Source organism: Sporothrix brasiliensis, assembly GCF_000820605.1.
Source record: "Sporothrix brasiliensis 5110 chromosome Unknown Cont17, whole genome shotgun sequence".
In the NCBI taxonomy this organism is placed as follows: Eukaryota; Fungi; Ascomycota; class Sordariomycetes; order Ophiostomatales; family Ophiostomataceae; genus Sporothrix; species Sporothrix brasiliensis.
In genome coordinates, this window is record NW_024467136.1 from 664352 (window position 1) to 685703 (window position 21352).

General features: G+C 54.6%; 5 protein-coding genes across 5 annotated transcripts; 2 read left to right on the top strand and 3 right to left on the bottom strand.

Annotated features, from left to right (window-relative positions):
- Positions 1–355: 355 nt before the first annotated feature.
- SPBR_02216 (uncharacterized protein) lies at positions 356–4054 on the top strand (the record flags this gene model as incomplete). The annotated part of the gene is made up of 4 exons (XM_040760519.1): positions 356–2810; positions 2860–2960; positions 3245–3951; positions 4027–4054. 4 exons carry the CDS (start codon positions 356–358, stop codon positions 4052–4054), a joined length of 3291 nt encoding a protein of 1096 aa, XP_040620178.1.
- Positions 4055–5012: 958 nt separating this feature from the next.
- On the top strand, positions 5013–7024 carry SPBR_02503 (uncharacterized protein; the record flags this gene model as incomplete). The annotated part of the gene is made up of 2 exons (XM_040760806.1): positions 5013–5371; positions 5467–7024. The coding sequence occupies 2 exons, from the start codon at positions 5013–5015 to the stop codon at positions 7022–7024; spliced, it is 1917 nt and encodes a 638-aa protein (XP_040620179.1).
- Positions 7025–8543: 1519 nt separating this feature from the next.
- SPBR_02268 (uncharacterized protein) lies at positions 8544–11726 on the bottom strand (the record flags this gene model as incomplete). Its single annotated transcript, XM_040760571.1, has 1 exon — positions 8544–11726. One exon carries the CDS (start codon positions 11724–11726, stop codon positions 8544–8546), a length of 3183 nt encoding a protein of 1060 aa, XP_040620180.1.
- A 498-nt stretch (positions 11727–12224) lies between these two features.
- SPBR_03380 (uncharacterized protein) lies at positions 12225–12476 on the bottom strand (the record flags this gene model as incomplete). The annotated part of the gene is made up of 1 exon (XM_040761681.1): positions 12225–12476. The coding sequence occupies one exon, from the start codon at positions 12474–12476 to the stop codon at positions 12225–12227; it is 252 nt and encodes an 83-aa protein (XP_040620181.1).
- A 4466-nt stretch (positions 12477–16942) lies between these two features.
- Positions 16943–19765, bottom strand: SPBR_02310 (uncharacterized protein; the record flags this gene model as incomplete). The annotated part of the gene is made up of 1 exon (XM_040760613.1): positions 16943–19765. One exon carries the CDS (start codon positions 19763–19765, stop codon positions 16943–16945), a length of 2823 nt encoding a protein of 940 aa, XP_040620182.1.
- Positions 19766–21352: the final 1587 nt, after the last annotated feature.

Genomic DNA, 21352 nt, shown 5'->3' on the forward strand with positions numbered 1-21352 from the left:
CATACGGCTGTACTGTTTTGGATTGTCTTGTCTCTTCGTCCGTGGTTTGAACAGTTCGCCAAAGCTTTGCTCCAGCCTTTTCGCCCGGACGTAAAAATCAAACACACAATATCCCGGGCCACTACACCCAACGCGAGGCCTGATTCAAGATCCAAGAGGTACCAAAGCAGTAAATAGGAACGCCAGATCGTACGAGACCGTCCGAATTTTGTCAAGCTGTTGCGTTTGGCCGGGATCGAAAATTGGGGGAGGCGAGCGAGGCGGACATTCTGGGACTGAGGAGGGCTGATAGAGGTCCGGGAAAGGCGCCCGACACGAGTCTCGCGTCTCTCCTTTTCTTCACTCATAACTAGCCATGCCGCCAGCGCCGCACACGACCACGAGGGCGACACGCTCGCGCTTCTCCAGTCCCCTGCATAGCGGAGTGGCGGATGCGGCAGCGGGCAGTGGGAGCAGCATTGGCCGCCAGGCTGGCAGCGGGAGCACGCCAGCATCGAGCACCACTGCTGGCAGCAGCAACAATGGTGTGACCAACGCTCAAAGAGCCATGATGGCGCGCTGGCTGGAGCCACCCGTGCAGAGCAAGTCCAGTTTCGAAGAGGCTGGTTTTCAAAGACACGGCGTGTTTGAAGGCATGGCACCGCTAGGCACACTGCCAAAGGCTGCGAACGTGGCGAAGCGCATCAGCGGTCTCCCCGAGGAGAAGCTGTTTCACGAGGGATCGCCCCTGGGCCGCCAAACCGTGAAGCAGCAACAAAAGCGGAAAGAGCAGCAAGGGCAGCAGGGTCGGCGAGCTGGACAGCAGGGGCCGGATGACAACGACGACGGTGAATCGCCGAGAGAACTGCCAACAGTGGAAACCGACACCCAAGAGCAGGATGTGACCGGGACGCAGCACCAGGAGCATGGCGAGGATGCAAAACCCCAGGAACGACAGCCAATCTCCACTTTGAATTCCAAAAAAATCATCCTGAAGCGGCCAAATGCTGGAAAGCATGTCCCGACACGCATCATCGTGGCACCGAAACGGTCGACCCGGTCAGGGCCTCAAAGTGCCACGAGCGACGTTGCCGACAGAGAGGATGCACAACAAGAGTCTGGACCGAACATGCCCTCCACACCCATCACGCCAACGACACCGAGCACACGGCGAAGCATCATATTTCGGCCTGCTCCCGGAAACTCAAAACGTCAGGCGCGTGCATCGACAAGGCAGCAAGAGAAGCAGCGGCGGAAAAGCCAGGAAGCCACGGACGAGGCGGCCGACGACGCTGACCAAAGCGACCAAGAGACTGCTGGAGGCCCTGATGCTGTGATAACAGCGGACGTTGACGCAGGTGACCAGGTCCTTGCCAATGAGAGCGCTGAACTCCAATCTGAGAAACCAGTGCTCGAGACGCCAAAACCGGCGAAGCGGCCCGTCGGCCGGCCAAAGTCCAGAAGATCGCTGGCCGCCGAGCAACGTGCGCTGAAGCAGAAGGAGGCGGCCGAGGCAGAGGCAGAACGTATCGTCGCCGCCGAAGCCGAGGCGCAAATCGAAGCGGAGGCTCCCCCAGTATTGAACCCTGTAGCCACAGCTGCTCCGACCCGTCCCGAGAACGGTCAAGAGGCAGACACGGAAGGTGACGTACGTGACTCGGATGGCGACTCGGATGGCGACTCGTTCGACTCACAGGACGAGGACAACGATGGATACGGCGGCAAGCCTTTTGGATTCGACTCTAGTTTCTTGCCACTCAAAACACCATATGGGCTACAGCGGCCACGCTCTGACAGCAACGCTACGGAAGTCAACAGGGAAGTCACTGATAAGGTTGTTGACCTTGCTGTTGAAGAAGCGGTGCGTCACTTCCGCTATCCTACTGCCTGGGCTCTGCGGACACTCTACGACGAGCAGGCGGGAAACCAGACCTTTTTGACCATGGTGGAGGACGTTTTTCAGCAGACGGCCGACCGCGAAGCCGTCAACACCTTTGCTCGTATGGTCCACGAGAAGAAGAAAGAAGGAAAGAAGGACAACAAAGGATGTAAACACTTTGTCCCGCCAGGGACTGACATCAACATTGCCGCTCACAAACCCATTCCGGCTCCCTACGCCGACCTCATCACCATGGACCTTCCGCAGTTCACGACCGACGTTTCGGGCAACATTGTTGACAGCACGACGGACGATACTGCGCATGCAAGAAAGAGAGTGAAGCTTACGGACGAGGACAGCGAACTTGTGGTCACTCCGCCCGCACCGGCAACGGTTTCCATGCACACATTCGCTCCCCCACAGCCCTCTGTGGCTTCGGACGCCAGCCATCGTGAAACGGAGCAACCCGCCTCTGCTTCCAAGAAGGGTAGTGCCAAGGCCAAGACGCCTCTTCAATCGCCAAGGGCATCAAAGACTCCGGCAGCTTTGTCTGCTTCTGCCACGCCCAAGACGCCCACGAAGACACCCCGCGGACGGCCTGGTAGACCCCCGGGCAGCAAGAACAAAACTCTTGCCGAGAAAGCCGCCAGTGCTCAGAAGAAGCAACCTGTTCCCAAGATCGAAGAGGATGCGACGATGACGACGCCTCCACCGTTCGCTCAAGGGATTGATGCGGCTCCATCTACGCCTCCAACAATCCGACGCCATTTGCGGGCAGACTCGGTGGCATCATCACTCTCACCCGCTCTGTCCATCTCACCGCCCAGCAAGAATGCCAGGGGACTTGACGTCGACGATGAAACAATCAGTGACAAGGACAACGACGTGGCCATGCGTGATGCAACTGGCGGTGCCGTGACTAGTATTGGGTGGACAGCCGAGACTGTGAAGCGTACGACGGCGAAGAAAGACGGTGTTCACGGAGCTGAGATCGCGAATAGCAGGACACACGAAGACGATTCTAAGGAATCATCTGTTTCTCAATCCAAGCGAGGTGGAGGGGGTGCGGATCGCCGTCGTGGAGGACCAGGATCAGGCAGAGGTGGGAGGAGGCGAGGAGCTGGCCGCCCCCCCAAAAATCGGACTCTCACTGGGGCTGGCTTGTCTGCCCCCAAGCCGTCTACCACAACACAACCACCAGAGCCCACGCCCACGCCAGCGCCAGCACCAGAAACAGCCCTACAGCCAATAGCGACCCGAAACAGGTCGTCCGCAAAAAAGTCACCCACACCATTACCCGCGTTAATTTCTCCGTTGTCTTCATCATCGCAGCCACAGTCCCAAACTCAAACTCACACCACAGGTTCACAAAACACTCACCATCAGCAACCGAAACGGACTTCTGCTGCGGCGGCTGCAGCGGCCATTTCAGCATCAGCAAAAGACGAAATGCCCGCTGCTGTCGAGGATCACATTTCTGTGCGCCCCGTTTCTGTCGCGAAACGCGCGCAAAATGGCAACGGCAAGAGCAGAAACAGCACTGCAGCTCTGCCATCACCAGCCATGAACAGCACCGATGCCGCTCCCAATTCTCTTGGTAAGAGCGAGTCGGATGAGGCTGGAGAGGAGCGCCTGGCCCGATTGCGACGCGAGGCACGTGGCGTCACCAACAGTATTGGTGTTGCCCCTGAAAGCTTCACACGGGGAAGTGCTGCCCTTCTTTCTACGGGTGCGGCGTCCTCATCCCGGCCTACTTCAGCGTCACGAAGCAGACGTGGCTCCGTTCCCGACGCGGCGAGCCACCAGCCGCTGCTGGAGACGCCACAGCCGCAACGACAACGGCAGCTGCGCGCTTCCACGACGGCCACGCGCACGACGCGGTCGGCCCGCAAGCGCGCATTCGATGAGGTAGACGAAGACCTGTCTCCCAGGAGCGGCAGCTTTCCCTCCGACGACTTGCCGTCGACGCGACTGCAGACGCCTGTGCCGACGCAACAAGTCGCCGCGGTAAATGAGTCGAATGGCAACTCACGCGCTGGCACGCCTGGACCGAAGTCCAAGAAGCCGCGCGTCGGACTTCGCGTCAAGTCATCGTAAGTATTTTGTTCTGCATCGTTCTACGTCCATTTTGACGACTTTTGGGGTGCGCGCTGTGTCTGTTTCATCAGTTGTCGCCTCGAGCGTCTCACCCGATGAAGGTGGCGATGAGGCGATGAGCTGGGGGCAAGGACGACCAACTGGACGCAGCGCGCGTCTCACGGTCTGGTCTGGACAGCGTCGCATCACCGACTTTTTGTCAATCTACGACAATCACGATGAAGGCTGTTTAGGGGCGCAAATGTATCTCGTCGCAGTCGGGGGATCCTTTGCTAACGATTCGTTTAGGCCTGTGAAGAAAAAGACTGGCACATCTGCTGGTGTGCCTCGCGCCAGCGGAGAACGCGGCAGTCCCGTGGCAAATGGCGCACCCAGTAACCAGGTAGGTACACCTCGCGAATGCTTGCATCATGTTCACGGTCGTTTTTGCATCCTATCCTGTGGCCTTCTCATGATGTTTTCGTCGCACTCTCGTTGTTTTTCTGGCGCTGCTCGCCTTTTTTTCTCCATTGCCTCTCTGCCCTACTACGCTCGCCCCGTTTCCGATGTTCATTTCCACCCTGCCCAAATAGCCTGTGCCTGATTTTGTCGGGCTTATGGCCAAACGCGTCTTCTGTTTCATGCCCACTGATTGGGGGCCCCACTGTTGGTCTCTCTGAACCATCGCTCTGTGGTAATCCTCGTCTGCCTCTCACGCCCGGTTTTTTATTCACTTACCGATGGTTGGCTGGGATTTCATCCCGGGAAACATGAGAGGGGAGTACAGAGGGGAGGAGAGCCAGGCAGACAAGCCACTTTGACCGGAAACCACAACTTTGTTGTTTCCTTTTACCGGGAAAGAAACCCTCGCTGCCCTTTTCCTGCTCTCGCCGGGCCGCACTCTGCCTTTTTGTCGTTCCTGCGACTTACTTTGTCCCTATTATAACAACACATACGACCCCTGGCGCTCGCGGGTGTCTGATCGTCCCCTTTACCTGCTACGACCTTTTTTTAACTCTTGCCCGGTAGTCTGGGCCGAGAACGCGAAAACGCTGGCAAGGATCTGGATTGCTGACACATGTTTGTTCTTCTTCAGGACGACAATGACGATTATTGCGCGTCGTGTAGTGGAAGTGGTGACTTGGTCTGCTGCGATGGCTGCACGCGATCGTTCCATTTCAACTGTGTTGATCCGCCCGTCCACGAGGATCGTGATCTTCCCGATGAGTGGTTCTGCAACGTGTGCATTGCGCGGCGCAATCCGGCGTCCCTGACGCGCTACACGGGCGTTTTTGGTGCACTGCTCAATATCATGGAACAGAGAAATTCCAGTGCCTTCAGCCTGCCCAGCGAGACGCGGAATTACTTTGAGGGCATGAAAACGGGAACTGAGGGCGAGTACGAAGACATCGTCGTGACTGGTACCAGTCGGACAAGGTTTGTTGAATCCCCGCACCTGGCAATTGGTCCCAAGCTTTGCCCACGTGCATTTTCTGTTCTATTCTGTCATGCGACTCACACCAAAGTTTTAGAAAACGCAACTATGATGAGGCACCCGACTTTTTCCGGATTCGTGACAACGATGGCAATCCAGTATTGTGCCACATCTGCAACAGCTCTGCCCAAGACAACAGGCCCATCATTCCCTGCGCCTATTGTGGTCTGTGGTGGCATATTGATTGCCTGGATCCTCCAATGGCGAACCCGCCTGTCTTGCGGAACTGGCGCTGCCCGGCACATACGGACGACATCTTGGCCAAACTCCCCGGCCAGCTTGGACCTGCGCACCGCTTCCGCAAAATCAAGGGCGCCCCCGTCGTCAAGCCTTCGTACTCTCGTGGCATGATCAACAATGGGTTCATCGAGTTCACCTCGGACGACGATTCGTCGGACAACCAGAGCGGGTGGAAGCACGTGCAGTCCTTTGGCCGTGTGCAGCGCATTGGGACACGCGGCGTGGAACTCGATTTTCTGGAGCAGATCCGAAAAGAGCAAAACACCGGCAAACAGCGGCGGGCGCGGATGCACCGCTATCAAGAGCGCCCCGAATTTCGCAACGATGAAATCGAGGTCGTGCCCAAGGCGGAGCCTGCAGCCGAGCCCAACCGTGTCCTTCTTACTGATCGCCACCGCATAGACGAAGCCCAGGCTGCGCAAAACCTCTCAGCTCTCTATACCTCGGAGGAGCGGACGGATCGCAGCGGGGACTTGATCAATGCTCTCTTGTCTCAAGCAGATGCCTCTGTGATTTCTATGATGGCACAGGGTAGCCCGCTCAACATTGAAATTGGCTCGGCTTTGACACAGGAAGACCTGGCTGCTCTGCAAGCTATGCGAGCGCGGATCGACCTCTTGTTATCCAATCCGAGAACAAGGGCAGAGAGCCGTCAAGTTGACGACCTGAAGGCGAGGGAAGCTGGTGCAGACGAGGCCCAGGAAGTCCCAGAAGTCGCCATGGAAGATGTACAGGTGGCCGGCGAGGGGCTCCCAGAACCTGATTCTGAACAGATCGTTCCAGAAACGAACGAAGTCATGAGCCTCGTCTCGGACAATGGCGAGAACGAAGACGAGGATCCTCCGACAATTACAACTCCTCTGAATGCCTCAGAAGACGAGCCAGGCTCTGCCGTCTGGCCAGTTGAGCACAGCGTCAGCGACCCCGGCAGTGGAACTGGTACACTGCCGGCGTCAGCCAAGGCCGAACTCTCCGAGAATGATATTGACGGTTTCCGTTTATGCGATCACAACAACGCCAAACGGCCACCAGCAGCAGGCGATTCCGTGCCAGGGCCTATCCTCGAGAAGACGCTGGAGACGGTTGCGATTTCGAACACGGCAGACGGCGACAAGGAGAAGGAGGACGAGGAGGACAAGCAGGGCGAAGGCCAGCAAGGCGCCGATGCTACGGCTAATGATGTGGCATCCCCGCCGACGCCTGTGCCAGCATCTTCAGAAACCGCTGTTGGAGACGAAGACAACAAGGAAAACGAGAAGATGGCCGACCGCCTTGATAAGCAGAGCGAGCAGGCAGATGGTGGTCTGGAGCGCACCGAAGCCCGCGCCGAAACCAACGACGCTGCTGACACATGATCAAGGAAAAAGGAAATACGAAATACTCGACGTACGCTACGGCAACCAGCAGACTCGAACAGCAACAACGAAACAAAGTTTGATCACTGTAGACACCATCATTTTTCTGACTCACATACATCTATTTTGCCTACTACTTTTTTTTTATAACATTGGGTTTGGGCGTCATTGGGCAAGCATGCTGTATTTTCTTTTTATGGGCAAAGGGTGGCGGCGGGCTTCTAACACATACTTTTTGGGCATTTGCATTTTTTTTTAACAACGGCTGGGACAACACCACATCGACCTACGTTTACCCTACTGTTCTGTTCCTTTCCTTTCGATTCTGATTTTCCTTTGTTTATATTTGGTGGGGGAATATGTCCACGCCTCTGGACTCGCAAGATAGGATGCAGAAAGAGGGGACGGACAAAGGGCAGCAAGCGGATTCGCTCGACATCGAAACCGCTCCTTCGTCCCGACTCTCGCTCTATCTACTTACCCCGCGGGCATAGGATGTCCTTTTCCCACGACAAGTTTGGCATAGCAGTGAATTGCAGAGTCTTTGGAGATGGAGGAGGGGCGATTATCCCAGCTTGTGTTTACTCTTTTACTTTCCACCTACATCCTATAATCGCTGCTGGTTACTAGGTCACTGTCCCTGCTTCAACAGAGCGCCATGGAATACCAACCTTCTTACTTGCATTGTATCAGTTGTCGAATTTCCTTTGCTTACACTTGGCTCATTTGGACGTGCCCACTGTGGTATTATGTAGATATGTGCAAACAACACGGCCAGTAGAGTGGATAAAGTACGCCTGTGATCCAGTCCAGCAATCTTTGAAATATGTGGCACCGTGCTTTTTGCTCCCAATTTTTCGCTCGAGTTATTACGTCACGCGACCTGGCGAACCAAGTGTCGAAACACACCGAAAACAATGTACTTGCTGCCATTTTATATCTAAATCATCCGAGCAAACCATGTGCACGAGGCAGTTGCTCTCCCGTACCTTTTCTAAAAAATCCTAGCACTCGGAGAGGAATGGTAAAAAAGGAAAACCTGCGTACAGAGAGATAAATCTGCAGAACGTGTCCTTTCCTACCCGCCAAGCGTTTTTTTCCCTTGCCGAACCTTCCGTTCAACCCATTGCCGACCAAAATAGAAAACGATGGGCAATACCAAGAAAAGATAAGGATGCGAACACGAATCAAGTAGTGTCAGATTTGACTTTTAAAAGTACAGACAAGGCCCTTTTGAGTTCCTAAACAAGTGAAAAGACCAAATGAAAATAAAATGACCAAAAATGAGGTTGAAAATCGAAAGAAGAATGGAGAAACGGCAAAGCTTCAGTCTAGTTTGGCAAAACCTGGCAAATTTTAAGAGCGTTGATAGCTTTAATAAAAATGATAATCAAGGTAAAAGAAAAAGAGGACAACCCAAAAAACCCCAAACCGGAGCCCAAAAAATCAAACATCATATCGAAGAAGAGAAAGCGCGAATATGGAGAGCACTACTCGCCATCTGAGAGAGGGTGATTGATCAGTGGAACTGGCGCGGGCTGATGTCGCGGTTCGGGTTGCGTCCCGGACGTCCGCGTCTGCCATTGCCACCTGCGCCGCCCATCTGATCAGGCACAAAAGGCGGTGGTGGGCCACCGTATCCATAGGGCGTTCCCATATTGTACCCAGGAGGCACATAGGGTGCTTGGCCAGCCAAGCCGCCAATAGGAGGTGGCTGAACCGCGCCGCTGCCGTTTTGCATGCCGGTACCGCGGTACGCGTCAACTGGTGGTGGAGCGCCTGATCCATTAAAGTTGCCGAACCCGGCCTGCATCTGGGGAGGGTAGAACCCACCGCCAACGTTCGGGTTGCCACCACGACCGCCCATCATGCCCTGCTGGTACGGAATCGGCTGGACCCCGATTGGGGGGCCAGCCTGGCCCTGCATGCCGTACATCGGGGCCGGGCCGCCATTGTACGGTCCAAAGGCGGGCGGTTGCATACCCGCATCACCGACGGGGCCGTTGTCACCACGCGGCATGCCGTAGCCTGCGTCGAAGCCAGAGGGATTGGGTGAGGCGTTAAAGTACGGACCGGCACCGCCGCTATTGAAAGCGGCCTGGTTCGTGTGCGGAGGCGTGCGTTGCTGCTGGTGGGACGCCGGCTGCTGCGACTGGTGTTGGTGGTGCGAGTGGGAATGAGACTGCTGCTGTTGTTGGTGCTGATGGCTGCCCTGTTGGCCGTGGTGGTTTTGGTGCTGGTGGCCATTGGCTTGTCTAGATGAGGGCCGTTGCTTCTCGTTGTTGGAGCTGTGGTCGCGGTCGCGGGATCCCCTATGATCACCGTTGCCGCCACTGCTGCCACTGCCGCCACTGTTTCTGGTAGATAGCCCAACCTCGTCCATCAAGCGCTTGTAGCCCTGAGAAGGCTGCGCCTTAATGCGAACGAGGACATTCTTGACACTTTCTACTATTTGGCCACGGAACGACTCCTCAAAGAAGGGCGTCGTGATCACCTTGTATATCAATGTGGAACCGCAAGCGTTGTCGCTGAGGATGGCCTCAAGGACGGAGTCGTTGGACGAAGAGAAGAGGGCCTGGAGAATGGTATCCCGGGCTTCGGGCTCCGTCTTCTGGTTCACAACCTTGAGCACCGTGAGATAAGCGACCTTGTGGGTGCACAGGTGAACAAGGTAGGGGACAAGCTGGGGTGCGAGCACTGTGCGCCGTTGGGGGAAGGTGCACGTGTCAAGGAACCACGTCAACAACAACGCACCATTGGCATTGGTAGCCAATTGGACGCTGTTTAAGGCAATGACCGCAGCAAGCATCCGCTGCTGATCCTTAGTGGCATGGTGGCTTTCGAGGCACGCGCGCATAGCACGTGCACCGAAACGGCCTTGGGAGATTTCCCAGAGACGACTGATCATGGTCTCGAAAATGAAGTCGGTGTACGGTGCACCGAACTTGAGGCAGCCTTGGAGAACATAATTGCCGTACTGGTCCAGGAAAAGCGGCACAGTGTAGGGACGCACGTTTTCGGAAATCAGAGCCATTTGGCGGGGCGTCTTGCAGACATCAATAATTTTTTGTGCGGCCCACGTACCGTTTTTGTGAACACCAATCTCTGCTATGTGAGGAGCAATTTCCGCCAGCATATCATCGCGAAGGTCGTCTGAGCAGTGCTCAAACAGCTTCTGCACAACTGTGTTGCCAAGGTAATCGGATGAAAGCTCTGCGATCTCGGGAAGCATCTCAACAGCAATGCGCTCGATCTCTGCCTGGGAATAGCTTTGGTTGTCGATGCGTTTCCGGATGTCGCGCAGCTTGGGAGCATCGTAGACACGGGTACTGGAGGGTTCCGCGACAGGCGGAATTTCGTCAATAAAGGTGGTGAACTGAACAGCTTCCTGTACGATGGAAGAAATGCGGTAGGTATCCTCGTCAGAGGCACCGAATTGGCCAACAATTCTCATGACATCGTTCGAAATCTTGCCGAGTGCGTCCGGAGATGACACCGCAGGCGGAATGACGGTCGATCCTCCAGTGCCGGGAGAAGAACCCTCTGCGCCAGCTGGTCCACTTGCCGCAGGAAAAACTCCAGGCGTGGATGAGCCAGCTGTGGAGCCCGGTGCAGCAGACAGCGAACCAGACAGCTTGTTGTCGGCAGCAAACGGATCAGGGCTTGGAGAAGGATAGACGCCGTCATGACCAGGGGTGTTGGAAGACGACGGTGGCTTTGCAAAGTTAATTCGCACAGGCCCAGCCCCAGGGAAGATCTCTTTCCCGTTCAGGCTTGCCTTGGCAGCGACAGCACTATCGACGCGTTCAAAATTGACAAAGCCGCAATTCTTCAGAGTCAAAACTCGTGCGGACAAGATAGGGCCGTACGACTTGAACATCTCGGTCAGGGTGGACGTGGTGGTCGAGGTCGGAATGCTTCCTAGCCACAAGGCACTCGTCGGGCCCTCGAGGCCGGGCTCATCGGGCGATAGGAAGCCACCTGTGTTGTTGGCAGCACCCGCGCTGTTGTTGTTGCTGCTGTTGGAACGGCCCAGCCCCATTCCTGCCATAGCAGTGGTCATGTCATTGTCGAAGTCTTTCTCTTCGGGCAATTGGATGTCCGAGGCGGTTAAGCTGCTGTCCAGGCGGGACTGTGTAGGGAAATAGCCGCGCAGCACGCGTGCCCCAGGAGCGTCCAAGACGCCTGCGGTTCTCGCGCGAGGCCGGCTAGCAGCCTGGTTTGCAAAGGCCTGCACTGCCAGGTTATGGCTATGAATCGCCGCGTTTGTTGCATCGATTTGTCCTTGCAGCACGGCAGCATAGTCTGTCCCAAACCCAGCTATGTTGGCATCGAAATCGTCCTCGTCTTCGTCATCGGCGTACTTGTCCTTGTTGTTAACGGAGTATGAACGGAATCGGCTGGACCGAGATAAGTCTGCGATGTTCGGCATGTACGGGGTGGCGAGCGTTGCGCGGGGCGGTTGAGGTGTCTCGACAAGGCCCAGGTAGTCCAATGTCCGCATATGGACGTCGTTCTCCCCCGGACCCTCGCGAGAAAATGCCGACTGGGCGGGCGAGCTAGGGCCATTGGAGCCAAGACTCGCAATGCTTGCAAGGGTAGACCCGCGCTCACGGGTTGTCGGGTTCCAGCTGCTAAAGATCGAGGGTCCAAACGGAGAAGTAGCCGCCGGTGTCTGCCCGAAAGGCACACGCTGTGGCATGGAGCCGGCACGAAGACGTGACAGGAGTGCAGAAGACGACGATTGGCCATTTCCGCCATCCACTGGTTCTAAGCCTGGAGAGGGTGATTTATAGGGAGTTTGGGAAGGTGTCGGACGGGACGTTTTGGGAGCAGCAGTACCAACCGCCGAGAGATTGAGGAGGCCATTGCCCGCACCACCCGGCGAAAACCGAGACGGCACTGTCCCAGCGCGGGCCCGGCGACCGACGGGCAAAGGAAGGAAATCGGACGAGGATGGGAGCTGGGCGAAGTCGGGAAAGCCGTCTGTTGGCGACTCGGGGATAGTCTCGCGGAGAGGTGTCGAATTGCCACTTGTCGGGGGTCCTGCCCATAAATTCACGGGCATGCCAGGGATTCCTTCCTGGGCTTGAATTTCCCGGGCACTGGATACGGTCAGTAAAATGCGTCGATCACAGAGCAGACAGTGCATGCACGGGTGTGCCGTAAGTCAACGTAAGGTCAACGCGGCATGAAGGAATTACCGTTTAGAGTAGAGGCGGCTGGAGGGCCCCAAGTCGTGCGATGGGGACCCATTGCCCGAGCGCGAGGCGGGAATCTTGGAGTTGCCGCCCAGGCCAGGGGGAGGCAAGCCAAATGGAGACCGGCCGGAAGAGGATGCGGAAGATGGGTCTATGGGGGAGGGGTTGGATGTGGTCGGCGACGTGGAGCGGGCCTGCTGTCCCAGCTGGGGGAAGCTACTGAGTGTCAGGTCCGACCGAGAGTTTGACATTATGGATTATGTATTGTTGTCGAGTAGAGGTATTGTACTCGAATGATCATGCGCGATCAATGCTGTCCTCTTACGAGGTGGCTGCTAAAACGTGTGCAAAGGCCAGTTGTTGAGGCTGCCGTAATGATCTATTAAAGAGGCGACGGAAAAGTGCCAGCAGGCCCAGAAAATGAGATCGAAGCGATGCCTATGCGGGCCCCAAAGACGATGGGAAATCGAATAGACACCGGGCCGATCGAGAAGAAAAGGAGGGGACGATTCTTGGTCGGAAGTCGCGGCCGTGCTGTTCGTAGATCGACGACGAAAGCAAGGCTCGGGGAATAAAGGAGTGACAAGCCGGGGACACCGGAGTGCGTGAAAGACGACGGCAAAACGTCCGGAAGGACGCGATAGAAGGAAGGATGCGTCGAGAGGTTGTCGGCAGCAAAATCACACACGAGAATCGTTTACCACCGTTGTGTGGGAGAGCCGCGTTCGAAAAGGCGGGCGGCGGTGGATCATGGAGGGATCAGCGATCTTTTGGATGGGCGGATGCACACGTTTGCCAGTCTACCGCCAGCGAGAATGGTCTCGATACCATTGACTGTGATCGTGGATCTTGATGGTTCGCTTTTGTCAACGTCCTGGCTTTGCCAATCCACACGACGCTCCGTAAGCAGATGGGTCAATGGTCGACAAAGGGACACGGTGGTTTTGGAGGCTCTTTGGATGGGGGCGGATGTTGCCAGTGGCGTCAAGATCTCGAAATCGACCGCTGGACTTTTCAAGGATGGAAAAGGGTGAGAGGCGTAGGTGCAAAAAATGTGGTAAAAAAACAACAACCAATACTAAAAGCTATACGTTGAAAGAGGGTTGAGAGAATGGAAGAACAAAACCTTCGTGTTGGGGATACGAGTATGCAAAGGAGAAGCAGGACGGGATACGTAGCTGCGGTAAGGAGAGGTGATGGGCAAAAAAAACGAGGATGTGGGTCGAGTTTCAAGTTCCAGAAGGAACAAGGTGACGGCAGGAGTGAGTGGAAAATAGCGGACAGAAAGCTGTTTTGGGGGAAAGCTCAGGGCGTGCTAGGAACACAGTAGGGCAAGAGCTGGGCACTAGCCGTGAAAGGGGTTGCCTACTGTCTGACGGAAGGAGCAAACGGTAGACGACTGTGCAAGCTCAAGCGACGGTTTGTAGCACGCCCGTTATAAGAATACCGTTCCCTGTTAGATATCTTACCTCGTTCGTTTTACGTCCTGTACAGAGAAATAAAAGGCCTTACTGTAAAGGGAAAGCAAGCCGTGGCTTTTGTGTATTGCTTCACGAAGGGAATCTTTCCGTACTGACATTTTATATAGCCATATCTGAGCTTCCTAAGCCTCCTGGAAATCCATGGCCATAAACAAAAGGTAGTTTACGACGTGGGAAAGAGCAGGTCACCTTGTAACAAAAACCAAAGAGCATCAAAAGTAGCAGGAGCGACCTACTGCGAAATACAAATTAAATAAAATACCATTTGAGGGCGGTTGTTTTGGATAGAAGCTACTGCGGAAGAAAAGGGGCAAGAACGATGCGTGCGTTGCTAGTTGTTCGTGCTCCATAACCGAGATGTCTCCTTCGGTGTTGCAGGCGCAAAAACAGCTCAATGTCCAACACAACGAGACAACCAATGCTGAAGCACAGAACAACTCGGGCACATTGTCGGTTTGGGGTCCAGAGATAGCGGGTTTCATCCCTGAGAGATCCTTTTGGCCAGCTCTTTTGTCCCTTCCTTCGATCGCCTCTCCCCTCACTGTGGGACAGAACTCGGAAAGGAGGGGTGCAACGTTCTAGGGGGTGTGGGGATAAAAGGCGCTAATCCAAGTGGCCGACCAGAACCAACGAAGGGAAGTGCCCTGTAACAGCAACCGCCAAGCCAGAAGTAAGAAGGAGCTGGGATGACTGCAAGGAAGGCAGCGGCAGAAGGGCGACAGAAGGAAGGAGTGATGGGCTGTTGAAAGAGCAACCTGTCTTTGTCGGCCGCCCTGTCCACAAACAAGTCACATACTCACATCCTGAGAAAACGAATTGCAATTACCATCCAACTGGCTAGGTACAAACGATGGCAGACGATGAGGCAACAGTGTCTCCAAAGAAAAACAAGGCCTCCACTGATGTATTGCCGCACAAAGTCGACGACGACGAAAGCCACCACGGCCAGCAATACAGCGGTTGGCATTGTCCACGATCTACACATATGCACAAGAGAGACAAACAACGAAACCCGAGCCCAGGAGGGGCTTGGCTAAGCCTCCAATGAAGAATGACGCCTCTTGAGGGCTTACAAGACAAGGGCAGTGATCTGTCTTCGATCATTGGCTAGCTTCTTTCAATGCCATGCAATGCAGCGGGCTTTTCTGTCTTCCTTCATCTTTTGGTTTCTGTTTCGTCGTTTTCGTCATTTTTGGCCGTTCGCCCTCTTCGTCTTTCTTCTGACTTGTGGCCGTTGAGCCAGAACGAGCCCCCTCTTGTCTTGACATGTTACGCCGCCCTCCGTCCCCTTGCAGCAGCTGATTACTCTAATCATTCTGCTCCATAATCCAAGGCACAACCAACAGATGCACTCTTCCTTTTCCTGCGCCTCACATACTCTGCGTCTTGGGTGATGACGATTACTGTCCTTTATCGGTCCATGCACCCCGAGACGTCCCTACTTTGGAATTCAGAACCCGCCCTGCCATCCCTTTATGCCTTGTTGCTCTTCGACTGAACTTCCGGTTGTGATATATCCTTGGGCAGTGCCCAATGGCCATGCATTCTGCGTTTATATATGTCCAGTGGCACGGCGTAAATGCGCTGTCGTGGGGAGTTTGCTTGCAGTCTTCCTCCTTGGTCAATTCGTCCCAAGATGCCAATCAATGAGCTGGTGACAGTAGGATCTGAAACGGGACAGTTCACGCCCCTCCCCCTTCTCCAACCCTTCCAAGCCCCCTTATCCTGGCAGCGTTGAGATGCCATCGAGCTGTGTCTGTCACATCCCTTCTTCAAGATGCAATTGGCAAGACGGAAGATAACAAGGCTTAGCTGGCCGAGCGCCACGCCAAATGACACAACAGGCACCACCGCATGCCGGGACCGCGGAGCATGACAAATTGAGGCGCACAGCTTCGTAGGTAATACAGGAAAATGATCGTTTACTCCCTGAAAACAAGCATCTTGCAAACAGGCTGTTTTGAATTTCGACTTATAATCGCGAATTTGTCGTTAAATGCACCTCAAGCTAGGTCGGTGGCCTATACTTCCTTTTAGGGATCCATTAAGACTGAATTCGATGAGTGGCAGATCTCCAGGATCACGAACGATCGACACACCCTGCAAGCTTTTTGTCAAGGTACCCCGTAATACCTTCGAGTAAGTGCCACTAAAACTAGAAGACAAACCACACTGGACGACGTCTCAGAACGAAATCGGACCGCTAGCCGTCAAAAGACAATGAACTGGTAATTAACGGAAACAGGTCTTTTTGTTTTGTTGCATTCTATCTCCTGTCTGTCTGACTTTTCCAAGTGCTAAAACAGGCATGACGGAGAGGTGCTTCTCCCACCAAGTTGGTATGGACATTGCTCGTATTGGTCCTCCGTAAAATATGTATACATGACGACTCGTATGCTGTGTAATTACGGCGTACTAGCATGCGCAGTTCTTGGCCGTACTTCACTCGCTGATCTGGATTTCCGCCTTCGACTTAAATGCATACGATAGACTTACGACCAGGAATAATAATGCGCGGGTACAGCTGAAATATGCGTTGTCCAACCGAAGAAAGGACCGGCGGCATATGAGTGCCGTCAGTATGGCGCCGCATTACACGCCGGGCGAGAGATTCTTCTGTACGCCAGCTATATAACGGTCTCCATATAGCCTGGTGACGCATTCACTCTTTAAAAGAACCCTTTCTTCTTACCCGTCTGCATTTACATATTGCTCGCATTGAGGCGGTAAGCATAATACACATTTGCCGTATCACTTCACACGTTCGTCCGAATTACTTTGGAACACGCACAATCACATTGTTGACACTTCTCTTTTTTGATTTATATTGATTGTCAAAATGGCAACTAGTAGATGGAAAGCAACTGGAACACGGGAAGGATTGACCAGATAGCCAGCAGATATAACACTAAAGATGTACAATTGTACTTGAACACCCAAACGGACAAGAAAACAAAGAGGTAAGCAAGTCGAAAGACTCTGCACAAGGCAAAACAAAAACACCACCACCCAACTCCAAGTCCAAGGCATCAGTGGATATAAAAATCAACGGAAACGGGGGAATCGGGGTGACAAGACATGCGACCTGTGAAAATGAAAAGTGGCGATTCAGAACCGGCACGGGGAAAAAACAACAACTGAAAGAACAAGCACAATAAAGTACGAAAAGAGAAAAAAACATAAAAGTCAAGCACGAATTCGACAGGAGAGGACAAATGTTTTTATAGTTGCTGCGATCACCACCATGGAGTCGGAATGCTGGGCGCCGTGGCCGTCACCCCCCTCGGCTGATTCTTTTTGGCATCTGCGCGAGTCCGCTTGATCTTCGCGTCGAGCTCCATGTTGCGAATGTGATTTGTGGCCTTTTCTTCGTAGCTGTCGTGCTCCTCAGTCTTGCCCTGGACGCGAAGCCACCAGAGCTTTGAAGCAATCTGAGCACGCCGAACAACAAAGCGGGCATCGTCGCGGAGCCGCTCGGTAGCGTCGGTCGTCGGTACGAGTTTCTTGACGAGAGATTGAGCTTCTGTGGCGGACTTCTTGAGGAAAACTTCCGGACAAAGGCGCTTATAGTTTTCTGTGAGATCATCCTTCAAGGCTGTGAAGCCGCGAGTAGCAGATTCGACCACCAGCGATGCGTTGCCCAGTGCGGCCTGGGCCATTTCTGTGTAAGGAATCGACATGTTGTGCTCATCAGCGTAAGTAGACAAGGCTGTTTTGGCCCGCGCAACAGCTTCTAAGCCCGCGTCGGTAGCGGCACGGACCGACTCCTGCCACAGGCTGAACCCTGCTTCAAGAAGTCTGGAGGCCGTGAGCTGACCAAAGTCCACGGCAAACGTTTCGTTGATCTTGGGACGAAGGGTAGTGACAATGTGGACGCTCATAACGCCAAACGCATCCTTTCTGTCAATCTCAATGATGATGCCCTCGTCGGTCGTGAAAAGCTTGGACTTCAGCTTCTTTTGCCCCTGCCACACGTCGATATCAATGGCGCCCTTGGCCAGCCACTTGGTCTTGGTTGCAGCAGGGACCTTGACCATAATCTCGTGACTGCTGTACACTTGGATGGAGCATCCAGTGCTCTTGATCTCGGCATCTGACACGCCCTTGGCATTGCGCTGGCTGTGTGCGTTATCTGTCAGGTAGCCTCCAAACAGGACCTGGCTTGACAGGCTCGTCGGCTTGGACACTTGAACTTCGACTGTCTTTGTGGTCACAAAGCTGATTGTCACAGTCGGTGCAACAGATGGGGCTGAGCAGACAGACGATACGGTAGCTGACTGGGATAACGGTATGTGGGGAGTAAATGACGTTTGAGTGGCGGTGGAAGGAGACGTCCGAGAAAGCATTGTGTTAAAAACAGATGATTGCTCCGATGTGTCAAGGCCGAAAGGTAACAGGCCGGGTCCGGTATACACGAGCAGCGCTGACGACAAGAGAACTGTAATCAAAACCGATGCGAAAAGGCCGCAAAAGCGTGCAGAGACAAGATAGTAGAGCTCCCTGAGTGCCCGGCGTGCTTCAGGACGGCAGTCCCTGCCTTGGCGCAGAAGGTAGAGAGAACCTGCCACTGCACTGACAAAGCCCTGAAACGTGGCACTAACGTTGGTGCCGGCCGACTTGCCAGTGAATTTGTTCTCTTTCGTCCGGCTGTCTTTCAATCCAGTAAGGTAGGCGAGGTTTCTATTCATCTGGCGGGCGTCGATGTTGAGGAAGGAGCCGAGATCGATGGGCAGACGCTCGGAGACCATAGGCTTGGACGGGTCGCGCGATTCGAGACTCAGATGCACGGCAGCATGGTCGACGAAGTTCTGCCAACGCCCAGCATATGGAGACCGCGAGAAGGACTGTGCGTGCGAGACGAAGATGGATGGAACAGCATGGCGTGTCATAAACTCCCACGCTGCGCTTCTCGTAGTCTCGGCCTGGTCATCATCGTTTCCGGAGACGTAGAAAACAGCGACATGGGGAAGAGCCCATTCGGGAGTCACGACTGACCCGCTGGGGTTGAAGACAGATGAGTGCACCATGCCACTGTCCAATTCAATGGAATAGACGGTGTCGTCGGGAAATGACTCGCCTTCATACACAATCTCGGCAGCCTTGACGCATCGGTCCACCTTGATGTAATACTCGGAAACACCCATGAGCTGAATTTCGTCAATCTCAGGAACCTTAGCTGACCCAAAGGCCGAAATGGGCATGATGTTGTAAATGCCTGCTGTCGATGAGTGGCGCCGTTCGGCGCCCGGAGATGGACTGCCGGGCGGCGGGGCCGACGCCAGCAGGGCTGACGAGATCTTGTGCGTGATATCGTCATAGGCACCATCGTTTCCAACGTAGAGAACACGGAGAGGCTCGCGAGTAGAGAGACAGTGGCGGGACATGGTCTGGCAGACGGTAGCAGCCATGCGTTTGGGAGCGTCGGACGTCATACCCATGTTAGCGGCGATGATGGCGGACTCGCCCTCCGAAAACTCGCGAACTGTGTGCTTGACCGAGACCTTCTCGATGTAAGGCTTCACATTGGTGCCTTCGTCAAACTCGATAGATTGGTTGAGCGGCGAGCGGCCACCACTGATATCTCCGTGCGAAGAGTCGTACTCGAGCGTAGAGAGCGACTGCGTGGATGGATTGCAGAGGGCTTGTTCAGCATAGCGGATGGAGTCCGCCGGGGACGACCGGCGGGCTCCGTTGTTGTCCTCACCATTGCCCCGGCTGGCGTGGTAGAGCTGGCTGTGCCCAGGCGTGTTGCGGGTCGCCGTGGGAAGATACCCGCTGCTTTGGTCAAGATGGCCACGGTCAGAGGAGGCCGCATCGTGCTCCTCATCTTCGTCCTCCTCGTCGTCCTCCTCGTCGTCGTCCTCGTCGTTTGTGGTCTCGTTGCCATTTAGACTGAGGACGTCATCAGCCCGAGGGTAGAAGTTGAACGAGCTCGTGATGGAGGCAGCCAGAGAGTCGGTGCCCCGCCCGTCCTGGCTCTCACCGTCGGTGCTGCTGATCAGCTCGTAGGCCGAGTCAGCCAGGCTGCTTGTTTCGTCGAAGACGCCGGAGGACTGCATTGCGTTTGGTACGGTCGTCGAGCTCGAGGTAACCCAATGAGCCAGGAGATGGCTGCCTTCAGGCTTGGGAAATCGGAGAGAGGAAGTGGACTCGGATGACTCTGAAATTTGTAAATTTGGTGATGTCGGTGATGGCTGGGATGCGGCAACAGCTGTCGACTGTTGACGGTTGTGTGATGATGATGGAGATGGGATGCCAGAAAGTTGGTGATTCGAATCCGGTTCTAGATGAGCAGAATATCCTATACTGTGCTCTTCCATTGCTGTTGTCGACGGCAAGAATGGGAGGAGGAGGGGAGAGAGATCGAGTGTCAGCCTTGTATTTGGAGCGAAGTCAAGTCACGTCCTATTCACTAACAAGCTTCCTTTCCGGTCACGACACGAGGAAGGACGAAAGGAACAACAATGGACGAGAATGCGAGTGAAGAGAGGCATAAGGAAAGACAAAATGTCTTCTATTTCTTGAACAACGTCAAGGGGGGAAGCAAAATAAAAGAATCAACGTACACAGTTCAGGAAGTCAGCCGTGATTGTTTCCCATGTAGTCCTGCCTGGCTGCCTACGGACGTCACGGCGACGAGAAGGTGGGGCAGGCCCTTGAGGCGATACGGGGCGAGAGGGCGGAGACGATAGCAAGTGAGTGGCGGAAACGGCAGGCGCGTTTTAGGCTCACGTCCCTGGATGGCAAGTGCGAATGGCCAACGAATGTGCGGTGGAAGTGGATGCAGCTTGGAAAAGCAGGAACGAAGAGGTTAGGATTCGACTGTATGGAAAACAAAAAGCAAAAGGAGAGGTTGAGGAAGCGAGCAAGAAGGGAAGCAAATCTGTAAGAGGATGCTAAATGGGAAACCATATTATCTTGGATCCTCGTATCTTACGGAAAGGGCTACAGTGAGGTAGGTGGCAGGTGACGTCGAAGAGAGGGTTCCAAAACTACGAAGATAGGCCTATCGGAGAGGCAGATAGTGGCTATTGGAGGGCAGTGAGTGGGGTAAGTGGACGCTGGCGTAGTGAGGGGCAGAGCAGTGCACTCCTGCTAGGCAGTGTGCTTTCTTCATTTGGACGAGCCAATAGTGTCCGAAGGCAACTTCCCTCACCTCTCTCACATCTCTACTCAGCACTTGCGCCAGAGGAAGGCGCGGCCGGGCTAATAGCGTCAGCCTAAAGCTCGACGCACCGACAGGACCGTCGACATCGACACAGCTTCAACAGCACGAAGCACGTTTGGGCGAGCGCAATCGGAGCTTGTTAGGGCCTGTTGGCTCTAGGGGCCACCGCGCACGACCTTCGTACGCGGCAGTGTCTCTCCCCGGGGACGCATTATCATCGCCCTGGTGAGCTGACACATGCAAGCCAAAGCAATGTGTTTGAGGTCGAGATGTTCCGAAGTGAACCGATGATATGATACGAAGACGTCGACTTGTAGGACCCTCCAGCCTAGCACGTCGTTGGGCCTGAGGCCTCGCCTGCCATTCCAGAATGAATGAAAACTTTTATTCCGCCTAGAGGTACTAAGCCTAAAGAGCTCATTTTTACAATGCGTGCATAATTGTCCGCTTATCTAATACATCCTCCTATCGTTTTGTC